The 17,611-nt window shown below is 39.0% G+C and overlaps 1 protein-coding gene across 8 annotated transcripts in view; it reads right to left on the reverse strand.

Moving 5' to 3' along the window:
- Positions 1–17,611, reverse strand: part of CELF2 (CUGBP Elav-like family member 2) — a 370,482-nt gene that overhangs the window by 41,269 nt on the left and 311,602 nt on the right. For all 8 annotated transcript variants that reach the window (XM_062020104.1, XM_062020096.1, XM_062020124.1 and 5 more), the window contains 3 exons: positions 11,314–11,393; positions 6,294–6,452; positions 4,820–4,883 (listed from right to left, as the gene is read on the reverse strand). In XM_062020104.1, the coding sequence (XP_061876088.1) occupies positions 4,820–4,883; positions 6,294–6,452; positions 11,314–11,393 (303 nt within the window). The remainder of the gene's footprint in view (positions 1–4,819; positions 4,884–6,293; positions 6,453–11,313; positions 11,394–17,611) is intronic.

Genomic DNA, 17,611 nt, shown 5'->3' on the forward strand with positions numbered 1-17,611 from the left:
TGAGACAAACTTCCACATCGCCTGAAGTCTCGTAAGCTGCTGAGTGTTTAGTTTTTCTCTGAAGGCGCCTCTTTTTCTCCTGTGAGCAGAAGCAACATGTGGATTGAGAACAGGCTCACTTGCTTCAAACTCTGCCTCTCCAAGAAATGCTGAACTGAGTTGGTTAATTTATCAACTAAAAAACCCCCAACTCTAAAAGTATGTGTTAAATTAAGTAGGACTTTCAATGGAATTGTGTTACAAAAGCTCAACAGTTTCGGTCCCTGAGGTAAATATTTTCAAAACTGGTAGTTATCTTTAAGAAACAGCTATCTTGAGCCTGAAACAGTTTCTCAGTGACCTTTACTTTTAATATGGTACCCCTAAAGAGGTCATAGTAGGAGAAAACCTCTTTCAGTATGGTTTTGCTGGAATGATGCCATCAAAGAGTCAGAAGATACAAAGAATCCTTGGGCCAATGCAAAAGCATGGAGTTTTTCTGCAGATGGTCCTGGCTCCCAACTGGTCCCTCTAGGTCCACTGAGCCAATGCAACAATTAGAGGAAAATATTCAGAAAGCAGAACCTCACAGAGTTTCTCTCATCCATCTGCTCCTACAGACTGCAACAGGAGGAAATCTGGCTTGGGTAAAAGAAGAAGGGTGAAATGGATTGAATAGGGATCAGAAAGGGCCAGAAGTTCAACCCAAACTGTGAGAGTGTTTGGAAAAGACTGGAAAACCCGCACACATTGGAAAAACAGAAAATGTCCCAGCTGTAGAGGGTTTAGGAATCTAAAAGCCAACACAAAAAAAGCCAAAAGCATGATTTCTTCTCCTGCATTACTTCCGAAAGCAAAGCACGCTGTCTGTTCAATGAAATTAAGAGCCCCTTTGTGTTATTTATGAGTACTGCACATGTTTGTATGTCCTGGATGGCCATACATATAGATATATTTCTGTACAAGTGAATATTTATTCCTGCCAAAACATTTTACATTGACAATAGAAAATCTTTATAGATTGTGTATTTTTGAACATTTCAATTTCCTACAATTACCCTATGTAATACAAACCTTTCTTTTATACTATCTATATGGTACTTTCCAGGTTCTTCTTCAACGGGCAGGTTGGCTTAAATAACTGCAGCTTTTAGGAGCTGATCCAGTGCCAGTCAAATTCAATGCAAACATTCCAGTGACATCAATCTCCTTTGAGATAAGCATTCCCTGCAATTTGTATATATTTGAAGGAGGAATCATTTCTGCTTGAAAGGTTGCTAATGTTTAATGTAGCTTGCATTGTTTTTTAAAGTAAGACAATCAAATCAGATCATGTAATTCATCTACATTATTAGTCTTAGACAAAGCACAGGCTAGACACCATGGCTTGAGAGGCACGTGAGAGAAAACACTGCCTTTAAATCAGCGTTAGCAGGTATTAGAGGAGGGGAGGAAAACTGAGAAAGTGCTTACTATAAAATATACACATGATGTTGGTATGTGCTTGTATGTTTTATAAAGGACAGTGAAGCAGAGTTTGGCAAGGCTGGGGTTAGCTCTTGTAATCGAGACCAGGGGATTAACAAAGGTATTACCAGGGTAATACCAAAGGCAGCACTGTCAGCTCTCCCAACTTTATTACCAGTCTCAACATATTGTATTTTCTTCAGTTTGGCTCCTGAAATAAAACAATTTCATGAAAAATCTCATTTTTCAATAAAAATGAGAAGAACATAAACTGGGAAATCAAGTGTGGAACCTTAAAGCTTGGAAAGGTAAATGTCAAAACTTTTTGTCTCTCAAATTTTAATTGATCACAATTTTTAGTTAAACCAGTTCTCAAACAATGCAAGACTTGCAAAGCAAGAACAGCATTCACTTTTAGAGCTGGTGCTCTGCATGTTTAATGTTTGCGTACTAGTGAGCTCTTGAGAAAAACTCCTATTTTTCCTTGGATTGGATCCCCATCTCCTAAATGAATAAACTCCTATTCTCCAACCAGGAATGCCTATAAATCCCACTCCTATCAACAAAACCAAAGAGCTCCCGCTTTTGCCACATGGAAACTATTTTAACCAGACTGAGATGTGATATTAAGGTGATTTAGAATTTCACAAAGACCAGTGTCTCTGTTCTGCTAACGAAGAAAATGCTTTGATTTGAGAAATAGTACCAGGACTGCATGGAAAATATTTCTTCATATGTGTTTCTTCACTTTCTGTTTGGTACAGAGACAACATAAGCTTTAGCAGTACAAATAAAACCTTGCAGATTCCAAAGTCCCTAGTTTTGGACAAGGGTGTGACTGTATTAGAAGTCTTTATATAACAAACTGTGACTTCATGGAGACTTAAGCACAAAAGAGAGGCTAGAGCCCTGACATGTAAGTAAGAGTGAAATTTCAATGGCTCATGTGGCTTTTGATCAAACCTTTAGCGTTTGAATTATGCGGTAAGCACACTCATTGACTTCAAAGATAAAAGTTGGACCCCTCAATCACAAAGTTCAAAGAACTTGTAAGCTGCAAAGACATCGTCTTTAGCACCTTACTCAATTGTGTCTAGATTTTATTCCTCACCTTGAAATATTAGATGGATAGGAAAGCTGTATGCAATCTGGAAATACATATTAGGTTAATTTTTTTAATGAATTCATACAGCCTAAGTTTAAAAACCCTAGGCCTGTAGAGACATTGCTGCAGACACGGGAGTATTTTCCTTTCACAAAATATAATATACAAATCTTTAATAAGAGATGCACTGTATGACCTGGTCCTGTTTGATTTCTGAGGAAAGGACATGAACTCAGTCCTAACAATGAAATAGCACTTAGCCTTTGGCACCTTCATGTACAGCTACAGCTTGCAGAGAAATTTAGCACCACTAGTTCTACCTTGAACATAAAGGTTTAAGAGTTACATGTTTTGGAGAAAGCAGTAAACCTCAAGCTGTTTTGGTAACACAAATATAAGATTAAAAATACGTATTTTCCATGAGAGGCAGTCAGTCATTAAATTATCCCACAGATGAGTGCATCAGCAATCTAATCTGTAGTTGAGAAGGTATATTCCTCAGTAACAATGATGTGCCACTATGATTTCTTAACATTGCTTTCTAATAGTCTCAAGACCATATATTTCCACAGAATGAATCATAACATCCCGGATTGAGAGCCCCTCCTGAAATTACTTGACTAAAACTCCTAGTTTCCACACAGTTCTTCAAGACAAAGCTCAATCTCCACTAACAGTGAGAAACAGGCAACAGAAAACTTCTAAGGTGCACATAATGCAATGGATAACACACGATTTATCCTTGGTGTCTCAATTCTTTCATTTTGTAGACCTAACCAAATATGAAAACATTAAAACACTATCTTCTGAGCTCAAATCCACTTCCAAAACTGCCAAGTATAAAACTGTTACTGAACTGCTCTGTTCTGTTTATCATATTAAGATACATTTTTTTGATGAAAAAAATGCTAGATTGCAAGTGTAACATAATAGAACCAGCAAGCACTGCCAGCAGGTCTGAGGAGGAGAGAATAATTCAGAGATATTGTCATCTGTAGGCCAATTTATATTGTCAGACAGAAGGTTCACATTAGTCTCTGATGTCACTGCAATAATGGCATAATATAACAATTGAGCAAAGAATACCTGTGGGATACAGCTATCTGGTGCACTATATCTATACTTGTTAAACTATTTCAGGATTCATTCAAAGCACAACCAGAAGAAGCAAAAGACCACGATGAAAAGAAGAGTGAGAAAATGGTGTTCATAAAGACTTCTGAATATTTTAGCCCTTGTTTTGTGATGATGAAGCAAGCATAATGTTGTATTTCGTTGATTCAGTGGGTTCATGATTAAAATAAACTAATGTAGCAATTTAGGGGGTTTGTGCTTCCTTTTATTTTTTTCCCTCTAACAAGAAAAAAAGCTTTTTAACAGTTTCTCGCGGCAGGCATAATGTGCATCTGTGCTCTGATTTACTGCACATGCTGCCTTCTCTAGCATCATGTTAAGTTAGGGTATCAGCATGGTAGGTCACACAGTGGGAGTGACCTTTTGCTAATCACTACACATCAGTTACTACTGGCACACAGCTCATTACTAAGAAACCCTCCGACTAGCTGGCTTTCAAATCTGCTCACACTTTGATTATTTTTTTCCCCCTTTTCTTTCTTTCTTTCTTTTTTTTTCATCCAGACTAAGGATTATACTTTTCTATAAAATCTTCTGTTCTGTAATTTTGTCAACCAGGGTTCCAAAGTCAAAAAGGCATCAAGTTAATTTTCGATGATTATAAAAGGAGCCTGAAAATTCATACTGAAGGTAGGCCTGTAATCTTGGGTTTCATTAAAAAGGTCAGAACATTTTTACTCACCACCTATTATTAAAATGTTTGAGGGCTGCCATTAATTTGATTTTTCAGGACACAGAAATCTCACTGGAAATTAGAATGTAATCCTGCTGTTGCTTTACTGACACTTTTCAGAGGGTAGGATATGGCTGCAGGGACTAAGAGCTCTCCTGCAATTTACAATCGGTTACTTTGGACAAATGGCAGGTGACTAATGCAAGACAAACTGTTTGCACAACCTGGGAGCACGAGGTTTAATTTCAGTTTCTGAAAAAGGGGAGAAAGTGTTTCTATTGACGCTGAACTGCGAGCTGTCCCCTGCCGATACATCTGCCACATTTAATACACAACACTGCCCCTTGCTCCCCGCCCCCCCCCCCCCCCCCCCCCGACAATGTGATTATTAGAGGTACAGAATTCAATAGCTTAAGAATACAAGACACAGCTGGAGCAAAATGAAATGGTTTTTAACTTACCGGCCATTTGCTGAATGCCGCTGAAGGCACCCAAGTTACTGGAGGAAGTTGCTTGCTGCAGAAGCTGCAAATTAACAACACAACACAGCAATCTATCTGACGTTAATGTAACAAATGAAGATAAAACTAAAATGAGCTATCATTTCACATTTGGAGCGTTTATGCTTTCCTTTACATTTATATAGTCTCTTGCTTCTGTCTATTGTTGCAATGAACATCCCTGGAGTCAATGTTGTAAATCCATATTAATGTCTAATCTCTATTAAGATACACAGAGACACAAGGGAAACTCAATAACGTTGCTGCTTTAAAACAATTAATCAATTTATTCTTTTTAACAACCAGGTGTTAAATCTATTTAAACCAACATAGCGTGACTAATTACAACCCTCTGTAGTCTAGTAGTTACCATAACTCATCTCTGTCAATCACAGTCCGTTCTCCCCCACCCCATTGAATTCAGTTTTTTCTTTACCATCTTTATGAATCAAGCACACAGATACTCATTAGACTGCTATTTCTATATAACAATTTAGCCTACCACAGTATTAATTAGCCTACCTCAGTACTAATATATATTTTTAATTGCCAGGTAAATTGATGTTTGTAATTATATCACTATAGCAAAGCATTGTATGCATACAAATCATGTATTTATGCATACACAGTACATGTATATATGGTATGCATCTATCTGTCTAACTTGGAACCATCAGGAACTCCCAAGTTATCTAAAAGCTGCTCAACCAGACCTCCCAGCTCCACAGTCACACAAGACAGAGACTCCCTCTCAGCTGGGCTGTCTCTATTGGCCACCCAAGACCTCAGACATGTGGCTGTGGACTTCAGATTTCTCCCACAGGAGCAGTAGTTAACGTTTACAAATGGACCAAGGGAAATACTAGTTTAAATTTATGAGAAACAAATGGCTTTTCCCTGTCATCTTCATTTTTTGTACGAGGTAGTATGAACCATACATGTTTAGCACTGACAGGACCATGCATTAAAGTGAAAGTCATTTCCAAATGAAAATGGGCAAAATTAGAAGACTGAACAATCATATTCTAGTTTAGAGGCTGCACCATATAGATATCGCTCCTACAGTGCTCAGCTGCCTATCTGTCCTCCCCTAAGGAAGAACTTATATTTTATTCCAGCTATAAAAAACGGACTCTTAACATTCAAAAGAACAATAAAACTAATGGAATCACATTCTATTTTGCAGCACAAGTAAACTTTAAATACTTGCCTTCGACAGCACTGACACATCTTGAGGTGTTTATTCAAATTCTAGTCCTTGTTATATATTTTTAGGCCATGTGATAAACATATAGAGTTTTTTATATAGAAGAAGACAATGCTATGTGTCCTGGAGGACATAGCAATTTATGGCTGGGAGTTTACTGTAGCTGATTTACCACAGTTTTGAAATTATGACAGCATAATATAGCCCCCATCTCTGAAATGAACTTACAGCTAGGTATTGTGGTGTGAGTCCTCCAAGACCTGTCAGGTTTCCCCAAGTGGCAGTATTGAGCTGTTGCATCTGCTGTGCCAACTGCTGCTGCAAACGCCGCTGCTCCTTGTCCTTTTGGGTATCGGCGAACTTCACCACGATTGGCGAAGAGCAGCCCTGTGGTTAGACAGACCAGGAAAGACAGCCGCGTTAAATCACACCGAGCCACCCTCGCAGCGTGAGCTCAGCCGTGGCCATAGGGCCACTGCCAAAGGCATGACCAGGATCTCTCACCCTCACTTTGTGATTGGCATATATAAGACTGCAAGGACTAAGATTTCCAGCTTCCTAGGAAGAGAGGTTATGGAGAAATTATTGTCCCCCCCGTTCTTTCTATAAAGCAACCTTCCTCAGGCTCTCTTTTCCTTCCAGCTATCAAAATTGCTGCCAGAGACAGCAAAGTGTACCAGTCCTCTTTAATTAAGCTTCACAGCTGATGAGATGGACGTGATGCTTTGTCTGCAGTCTGTTTCAAGGCATCGCCAAAGGGAGAGGTGTCCAAGCTCCTTGCTGCCAGCGACCACACAGCCAATGCCACCCTGCCACCATGCTCTGGCTGCGTGGGCACGCTCTGCACAGCTGCCCTCTGTACCCCATCTAAATAGACTGTGAGCAACAGAATTACTGCAGTGCCCATCATCATTGGGTCACTGGTCCTTTGCATTTCAAGGATCCCCAGTCCCAAGTGAGCAAAAAGGGCGATGCTGCTAGGACAATTCACCCACCTGTGGTCCACTCCCAGGTACGCTTTCTATCAAGCTCCCTTGAGATGTGAACAAAGGGCAGGATGCAGACCAAAAGTGACTAGTTCTGGTGATAGCAGCCCATTCCTGATTGCCACCAGTTCTTCTATTGCTTCTATGAGCCTCTTGTTAAATGATATTGGAGGGTTGCAAGAAACTTTAGGAAATAGGGAGGCTGTAAGAAAGAGCTAAAGATCTAGTCTGCAGCCTACTCCTCACTCATGTCTGAGGGACCCTTGAGAAGAAGTAGGAGGTCACAGACCAGATGGACTTTTGAGATAAGCTGGAAATTTCCCTTGGGCTTCAGGTTGGGTATTCCTGGAAAAAGTCACTGAGAGAACGAGACGTGAGTATGAAAGATGTCTCTGTTGCTCTCATCCTATTTTTTTTTCCCTACTAACATATGTTTTCATATTTTAATCTTTAAAGTCTTCATTTTTTTCAAATCAAGGGAACAAACTATATACTGCAATGATTCAATTCTTCAAATTAATTCAAGCATTTTTGTGAGTCATAGAAACTGTCAATCCATGTCGTACTATTTTCCAACTTCATAGAACACAATCAATAACTTCCCTCCACCCGGCATGCTTTATTATTCTAATTTCTCGTCTAACTTCAATCTTCAATCTGATCACATTTCATGAGAAGTGAAAGGTGACTCAAATCCAAAAGATACAGCAGCACTTTAGCCTAAGTATGTAGCGTAGGAGGCAGAGCAGGGTTGTACTTAACCTAACTCTTCCCATGGCTGCTCTAACAACACTGTGAACACCTACAGAAAAGTTCCTTTCCTCTATTATTTACAAGAGGCAGCTGTGTACCTTTCTTCTGAAGAACTCCACACCAGGAAAAATGGTATGAATATTCACAAGCAACAGATGAAATAAACTGTAATAATAACATCTCTTGTATGAAGATCTTCCATCAATACTGTTCCTTTACAATTATCTCAGAAAATCATAACTTGTGATTTGTTATTCCACCTCCAACTCCTTTCCAGTGCATTTCATTGTAAAAATGTTTTTCACTGTATCAGTAAGGAAGAAGGGAGATATGTACTACTACAGCAATCAAAAAAAGATTACAGAGTCATCTTACACAATTACTTCTCTCTAGTGATTTTCTTATACTAATATTAAAAACAAGGCTCTTTGAAAAAAAAAAGAAAGAACAGGAGCCCAGAGGTGGAGGGTGTGAGAGTTTCTTCTGGTTTTGATAATAAGAAAATAAAGTATTTCTATTTAATATGAGGTTTGGTAGCACTGGGCTAAGAACAACCAGAACTTACTGCCTTTCACCTAGATGTACAGCAGAATCAAGTCTATTTCCAAAGAAATAGAAATTAATTTCAAAGGAGGAAATATTATATGGCTATGTCAGTTCTCAGTTCAGCAGCTCAGCACTCAGCAATGCAGTTGACACATTTATGAATGTTTAAATGTCAGTAAATTGTATAAAAACAATATCTCTGCAATTTATGAATCTATAATTCATTTTTTCACTGTCTGCTCTATATTTCATCACTTCATCATTTTCAAGAGAGCAAACATTCTGAAGACTGAAATTATATGTAGCAAGTGGCACTATAAGAGGAAAGGGTTGTTATTGTTGCATCAAATTTACTCCACGGTAACAAATTAGTGTCTTCTACTGGTGCTGCATTTGAATGCCTTAAACAAAAAAAAACCTCCACAGAAACGAGACAGAATAACAAAAACTCAAGAGCAGCAATAATGTTTGTAAAATCAGTTGATTTAACCAGGTCAGAAAGTCAGGTGGAAAGAGCAGCAAGAGAATTCATTATTCTAGGAAACGTGTTCATCTGGACATTAACATTCCCGATGTTCCTTCTTAGCCAACTTTGAAAATTCATCTTGGTCAATGATGTGTGCCAAAGAAGTGAAAATAATGAAATCAGGAAAAAAAAACCCTGCAGTGATTGGGTTGAAACATAATTATATACTACATATTGTCCCACAAGCCCACTTTTGTTTGCAAAACCATATGAAACAAAAGTGTCCAAGAACCTCTGTTGCAGACTGAGAGTTGAGATTTAACACTAGCTAACTCAGGCTAACTTCTCACCAGAAGACTACTGGCAAAAGGGATATTATTGCTCTTCCATTTTCTATCTGGAGAGGAAGCTCCCAGGATAGGCATCATTTAATGGCTTGGTATTTCCACATCATTTAGTGCTGCTTTCTTCCCAACAGCTGATGCTGCCTTCATATTTTAATGTGTTTTGTCAAGGCAGTAGTTAGAGACTCTGTTGAGTCTCTCACTCATGGAGCTGGAGGGTATACTGCATCTCTCCAAAAAGGGACACTCAGCCTAAACTCAATTGACACAAAGACCCAGATGCTCACAGTGCAAAATATTTGGAATCTTGCCAATTTAAGGTTCTCATTGATGATGGCTAGTTTAAAGGTGTGGAGAAGTAGTTTGATCCAAGAGTAACTATTCTATAGAACTAACATCAACAGGAGTATCACATCAAAATGCAGCCTCTTTTGGAGTACTACATACAACAGAAGAATGGGAGAATTTGTCTGGGAGGTATTATCTCTTTAATTTTACCATTTGCTGAAGCAGAGCTGTGTAAAATTCATTTTGCTAGACAGAAAAACACATTAAAACACATGGAAAATATAGGTAAAACACAGTGTTACCAATAAACATTTCCTTTTTACTTGGAATCAAACCCAGCAAAACATATAGATCCGAATTAATGGAGCAGTGCATGGCAGACCAATTACTACGAGTATTATTTCAGAGACTTTAAGTGGCAGTTTTTTCACAATATATTGTCAGACCGCATAGATTGTGTAGCAGCAGCTTTCTAGTAAAGATAATTTCAATTATCTCATTGGCAGATTCTCATCTAAAACTGTATACTCAGGGTCTAAAAATGCATTGCACTGAAAAGAAAACACATTGATTATAAAAGAAGCTCAACCAAATTCAAACGTGATGTTTGGAAAGACAATAGCTTTGCAATGCCAATATCATAACTTGTACTATACAGGAAACAGTTAGTGACATTTTCATGCACTGCCTTGGTTTTTATCTTCTCTTTCTTCTTCTTCTCTCTCCACCCTCCCACCCCTGGTCTCCCCACTTGGCTCATTACACAAAGCAGCTCAACGACATGACGCAATAATGATTGTTTAGCACCCAGCATGCTTTGGGAGACTAGGAGCATTGCAAAGAAAAATCACTGAGGAAAAAAATAGAAAATAAAAAAATTGAAAGGTCCTGGTGGGAAAATAAAGAAATAAATAAGAAAGAAACAAGTGCACATAACATCAATGCCACCTCTGAGAAAAATCATCACTACACGAAGATACAGTATACATAATACAGTATAACATGCACTCTCCAATGATAAGCTAGAAGATCCAGAGTAAGTAAAGACTTCATACTTGTGCGGTTTTTTGTGCAAAATTCTGAAAGACCATGACAAAAATCACAGACTGAAAAAAGTTTTGAGACTGCCAGACAAGCCGTGGCATTCGATGACCACTCCAATGAAAGGATTGTTAGCCTGCAGCTATATTTACATTCAGTGAAGGACTTTAAAGTTTTGTGTTGCTCATCATGATAAAGTACGAGGCCATAGAGGCAGTTTGGAAGGAAATAAAGGAGTGTTGCTTGTGAGGGGTCAGCCACGATAGTGCTCTGCAGGAAGTGCCACACTTCAATATGCTCTGTCATCATTAGCATTTTTATTGGCTACATGAAGAAGGAGAAATTATATTGACTTAAAAAGATATTCTATTTGCAGAAAAACACATGCATTAGTAACTCAGCGTGGCCAGGTTAAATCTCTTGAGTTTTTTCTCAGAGCAGCACAAACCACAACACTTAAAAATCTACTTAAAAGAAGCTAAGATTTTTCTTTGGGGGTGTGTGTGTTAAAATTAAAGGTAATTTACTCATCAGATATACTCTGAGTATTACCAAGGAGCAGTATTCACAGCATTTTTATTTTCTGATGAATACCACTGAAAATGGGATTCAAGAGCCATGTTTGGATACCACACAGCAACCTTATTGTGAGCTTTCAGGTCGTTAAGAAAAATAAGCTTCACAAAGAGAGGTAGAGTGAGCTGGTAAAAAGTTTAAATCTGTGATTGTCATGTGTCTGATCTGATCCAGGAGAGCATGGCTTTACCATTCGCAATCATTTGCACAAAGAAAACAAAGAAAGGGCAAATGATACAGTACTGTACCTCCATGGTCTGAGACTGGTGCATGGCTTTGATTGCATTCTGTGCCATTGCCCTTGTAGAAAATGTGACAAACGCACAGCCTGTGGGAACAAGGGGACAGGGAGCAGGAAAGACAAAAAACAACAAGACAAAAGGGTTGGACGCTTGTTAAACCAACACAGTCTACGAGAACGGCCACAAGACGACACTGTTCTCAGTAGTACATAAAAATAAACAACTTCTCTAGTTTATTTATCGACAGTGCTGACTTGCTAATCTGACCATAGATGAAAGAAAAAAAACAATTAGGTGGGGATGGGTGAGGAGAAAGGGGTTTTTTTTCCTTTAATTTGGGGCTTTTAATTTTTTTTCCTTTTTTTCTTTTGTTTTTTGGGGTTTTGTTTTTGTTCTTTAGCCACAGGGTTTGAAATAAGTAAAGCTTTTATGTAGACTTTGGATTGCACAGTTTAGTCTATTCAGACCATGCATTAAGAAGTGCTTGCTATGGCTTTTGTGCAGGTAAACTGTGGACAGTGAATAAATGACTGGCATCACTGGCAGCTGAACCGGGAATTTAATAAAGGGGTCCATAATGCCACATATTCCGTGATGCACTGAGAACGATCATACAAATAAAGATGAGAAAAACTCCACCGAGTAGCCTGTGACTAAGTGTGAAAAGACTCAGACAAAATTCAGTAATGTAGGTGGAATCTCAACATTTAAGAAAATAACATATTAAGAATAGAAATCTTTATGATTTTTGTTTCTCCAAGTCCTAGGTACAAGTATAATTCTTTCATCTTATGAAAGCTACCATCAACCTGAACAATTCTGAAGCTATATGCATGAATAACTGAAAAATCACTTTTTTCCCCCTCCTCGGCCTTTTAAATCGTAATGAAAAGCCAGTAGGCTAATGCCTGGGCTATTTTTCCACCCTTTTACTATTGTCAGTCATACCTACAGTGGGCATGGTGCAGGTCAACTTTTTTAGTGCATGACTCACTGCCCTTTTGACTAATAAGAACATTGCCTTTTGAGATTTACATTCTATTCTTCGTGCACCCTTGGGCACCTTAAAGAAAAAGACTGTGAAATTAATGCAGATTCAGGCTGATTTTGTAGTAATACCATGGCACACTAAAAGCTTAGCTAAAGCAACACAGACTTATTTCACTTGTGATCTCTAATGACTTTAAAAGTGCATTGATTTTCAGCTCCCTTAGCCTTGCACAGTTTGAACTTAGGTTTCAGAGAATAATTTAGTGTTCCACTCAATTTCCTCAAAACATTATTATTATTACTACTTAAAAGATTTCCAAATGAAGCAAATCTAAGCACTGAGAGGCTAAAGCATATTGTCATTTTAGAGCTTACGCATGAAAGCTACATTCTGGCATCAAGAATACAATATTGTTGCCCCTGTGGCCAATGGGCAAAATAAACCATTTTTGCAATCCAACAAGCAACAGATTGTTTGGTTTATGCAAATCCATTTGAGGCATAGAATACCTTTTCTTTTTTGCTCTGTGTGTACCTGGTAAGATTATCAAGTCAAGACTGTATTCACATTTTAATCAAACAACAGTAAGAGAAAGCAATGCCTGATCATTACCCAAAAGCACTACATCTACTCATGAAGATAAAGTCAATGCATTTTTGCATCATGCGGTATCTTTTTTTTCCTCTTTATTGTAAAGACCCTTAATACAAGAGAACCTGAGCTGGCTTATGTACCTCTGACTGATAGGTGAGCATCAAAAAAAACAAGAGTCAGTGTTCTTTTACACAAACTTCATGGCAGTGTTGTGACTATATATTTCTTGGGTAATGTAACAGCTGGTGTCTTACTACCATTTAACCATATTATGTGTTGCTACACTACTCTTATTCAGCAACAAATTTCTGTTAAAGGAAATAATGTAACAAAACAGCTTTCTGTACAGCAATCTAGACAAAATGTGCAGTAGAAGGGTAAATAAACTACAGTACCTCCACTAGATTCCATATTGCTGCTGTGCACTAAAATTAAAGAGGCCCAAATTTACCATCAGTCTCCAAGTAATCTCTCTTAAAAACATTTTTGTTATTATCATTAACAGAGGAAATAACACCAAGGGTTTTCATTTATCGTCTTGCAAATTCAACGGGGGATGAGCACAAATAGAGATATACTGGAGGGCAGGCAACAAACCCCATACAGAGCCTTGAATAATATTGTTTATAATGGTCAAGAAACTGCTTCATTCACTTCTTTCGCTCTCATTATCCTGGAGTGTGTACCATAGTGACAATTACTGAATGGAGGTTTGGAATGCATAAGAAGCATGTAAAATGTCAACAGAAATCAATAAAACACAGTTTATGCATTTATCACAATTTTTACCCAGCAGTATTGCTCTAAGTAACTTACTGAGAAATGTTGCAATTAGCAGGTCTCTAAAGAAATGTGAATCGGCAGAGAAATAAAGCTGCACTCCTCTCAAGATAAAGCAGATTCACCTTCCCCCCCTTAAGCTTTTTCTACTTTAAACCACAAAGCTCAGCTGTTGGGGTCTTTCAGTGCCCAACGCTATGACAAAACGTCCTTCCTCGTTCCTCAGCCCAAATCTATTTGCGTGGATCCTGTTGTCTTTGTCGTGGAGCGAAAAAACCTTTGCAGCAGATCTCTGTAAAATGCCATATAGTGAGCTACCCATTTGAAAGAAACTTGTTCTCCGGGCAAGGGGAATGCCTGATGAATGAGGTTATGCGACTTGAATATAAGCATTTGGAAACAGCATTCCACAGAGAAGACAGGACTGCATTTTAATTATGGTTTGCCAGCCAGAGGCTACAAGGTTAGGTCCTCTTGTTATCTCCAGTGAGCAGGCCATTTCCCACTGATGGACAGTGGCCATTTGCACAGTAAATACCCAATTTGCCTCAATAACCACGGCAAAAATTCAGCAGATAGACTTGTATCAAAAATATTTGAAAACCTAGACCTTCAGTTGTTACCATCAAGCACCCCAATTAAATGTTAGCTAATTTAACCATCATTCCAGACATTGCTATATGTATTCACATTCAAGGGTTATTTTTTTTCAGCTACCAAACCTAGACACTCATACACAAAACTTGTATATTTATTATGTATGCACATATATTGTGTATGAAACATATAATCCTATATGTTTTACTATATGTGAATCATGGGATCCTTCCCTTCATGACCAGACTGCCACACTGGAGGGGAGCTAAGCCTATATCACATGATTCAGTTCACTTAATCACTGCACTTGCACATATAATTTAGATATTCAGAAAAGCTGTTCTTCTGAGATATTTGCATTCTCTGCCACAGTCAATGGCAGTGCCTTTTTTTCCCTATATGGGCTACTTTAGGAGGATGGTTTTGCTGGGCAGCTAGAATTTAATAGAAAGTTAGTGTCTAAGTACACTGGATTTCTCTTGCTTAAGCCAGATGAGCTCTGTTTGAACCATCCTGTACTCTTGCCACAGCAGTTTCTGACAGGTTGGGAAAACCCTGATCAGCATACTCTCACTGTATCTCACAGATACTGGTGATCTTTTGGGAACATACTGCCAGGTTTAGGACTATAAAACACAATTATAAGAGGACAAGACTAATCAGATTTCATGCCTAATGGTGCAAGGAAACAAAAAGATTTCCATGGCCCCTTACCTCATCCTATGACACACTCCATTGATTGTAGCGTCGTGGGCCAAGGTCTTCTGGACCAATAACTACAAGCAAGCTATTTCTAGTCATAGAATCATAGAATCGTTTCTGCTGGAAGAGACCTTTAAGAACAGAGTCCAGCCTTTGTCTCAGCCCTATCAACCACTAGACTATTTCCCTAAGTACAACATCCATCTCTTAAACACCTCCAGGGATGGTGACTCCAGCATCTCCCTGGGCAGCCTGCTCCAATGCCTGACAACCCTTTCAGCAAAGAAATTCCTCCTCATACCCAGCCTCCCATGGTGCAACTTGAGGCCATTTCCTCTTGTTCTATTTGTTGTTACTAGGGAGAACAGATCGACCTCCACTTCGCTACAACTTCCTCTCAGGTGGTCGTAGAAGAGTGGTAAGGTCTCCCCTGAGCCTTCTTTTCTCCAGGCTAAACGGCCCCAGATCCCTCAGCTGTTCCTCATATGAGATGTGCTCCAAATCCTTTGCTAGCTTGGTAGCCCACCTCTGGATCCTCTCCAGCACCTCAACGTCCTTCTTGTAGAGAGGGACCCAAAACTAGACACAGTATTCAAGGTGTGGCCTCAGGAAACCTGAGTACAAGGGAATGATCACCTCCCTGCTCCTGCTGACAACACTGTTCCTGATCCAGGCCAGGATGCCATTGGCCTTCTTGGCCACCTGGGCACACTGCTGGCTCATGTTCAGCCGCTGTCAACCAACACTCTCAGGTCCCTTTGTGCCTTGCAGCTTTCCAGCCACTCCTCCCCAAGCCTGTAGCACTGCTGGGGGTTGTTGTGGCCCAAGTGCAGGACCTGACACTTGGCCTTATTGAAACTCATGACATTGGCCTTGGCCCAGCCATTCAGTCTATCTAGATCTCTCTGTGAAGCTTCCCTACCCTCAAGCAGATCGACACTTCCACCCAGCTTGGTGTCATCTGCAAACTTACTAAGGATACACTCTATCTCCTCATCCAGATCATTAACAAAGGTATTAAACAGGACTGGCCCCAGTATTGAGCCTTGGGGGACAGTCCTCATACTTCAATTACTCTTGTTGGAGCTATGGAGCTCTCTGGGTGAGAAAACATGCAGAGGGGAATATTTCTACAGCTAATGCCTTGAAATTACTTTACTTTGTACCATCAGATACCTAACTGCACACACACACACACACAAAATACTTTTCTAAATACAGTCAACCTGCAAGTCATCTTGCAATTATTTATCACCTTTGGTTTCAAAATGTCAGGGATCACTAACAGAAACAAAAATGTTAGGAGAAAGGAAGTCTAAGAGTTTCAGTTGTTTCTCCAAGGCTGTCTTATCAGTCCCTACATCAGAGAAACGATTGATTGGGGAAAAGCTGTTTGAAGTAATTTCCTCCTGCAGGCAGAATCGGAGGGAGGCACCTAGCCCTGTCATAGAAGATATTTTGGAACACATTATCACATTTGCTATCTCAGCTGAGGGAACATCTAAACTCACAGGGTTGGTCCTTAAGAACCTTCCACCCTGAACAGAAAGAGAAATTTAAAGACACCGTGAAATTTGATAAGCTTCCTCCTTGACCTGTGCTGTCCCAAACCTAGGGCTTGCTGCTTGAGTGACTGAATTATTTGAAATATTTTAAAAAAGCTCAGCACTACCCTGTTTCAGCTCCTGCTTCATTCTCTTCTTCTCATCTCAGGCTTTCATAGACTTTTTTAAAATGTTCAGTCAGTGGTTCATTCATAGTCTAACATAATATCAATATTTGCAAGCTGCAAGTGAAGTAGAATGTTTTTAAGTATGGAAGCCTCAAGGGAAGTGGTCTGATTTCATACCTATGTAAGAAACCTCCCATATAAAACTATCATGGTCTACCAGATCTTTTGAAGCCCTCAAACCTTCAGTGAAGCCAAAGGGAGATGCAAAACCCCTAGACATTTTTAAACCCTAGAGTTAAAAATGGAAGTTTAAAACCATAGCTTTAAAGTTATGCAGATAAAAGAAAGGTAGCTGTAATCAATTTCATAGAAGAAAAAAGACAGTGACCCCTCTGACACAGAAGTAGGCTCAAAAGATTTTCAAAGTCATCCGAGCAACTGCTATGTATGGTGACTATACAGCTGGTGATGTAATGGTTGCAATGGTTGCACTACATGTTCCTGGTTCACCATAAACAAGGTTCTTCAATTTCTGTGAAGAAACAACAATGAAAAACTGCCAAAATACTTCTGTAATAAGTATTTGGGATTCTCTGAGATGAAAGCCTCTATTTAAAGAAAAGATAAGGCTTGAATGAAAAGCTATGGAAATTGAAGAGTGATAAAAATAATCTCTAGTTGTTTTAAAATATTTCTAGCTGAGATTGCAAAGTAGACTGTTCTACACTGTGCTAATATAGCACAGTCTAAAGGAAAGAAAAGCCTGGGAAACAGCCTTCTAATGAAGACATCACACAAAAATCTTAGTGGTTAAAATAACTTTCAGCTACAAATTAAGACAATTGCTTACTGTACAGACATTTGGTCATTAGGTATTGCTTAAGACACACAACAACAGGTCTGAGACCAAGTGCAACAACTCAGCCCAAAGTAAAGCATTTGGAAAAAGTAACAATGAGGCTCTTTAG

Source organism: Colius striatus, chromosome 1, assembly GCF_028858725.1.
Source record: "Colius striatus isolate bColStr4 chromosome 1, bColStr4.1.hap1, whole genome shotgun sequence".
In the NCBI taxonomy this organism is placed as follows: domain Eukaryota; kingdom Metazoa; phylum Chordata; class Aves; order Coliiformes; family Coliidae; genus Colius; species Colius striatus.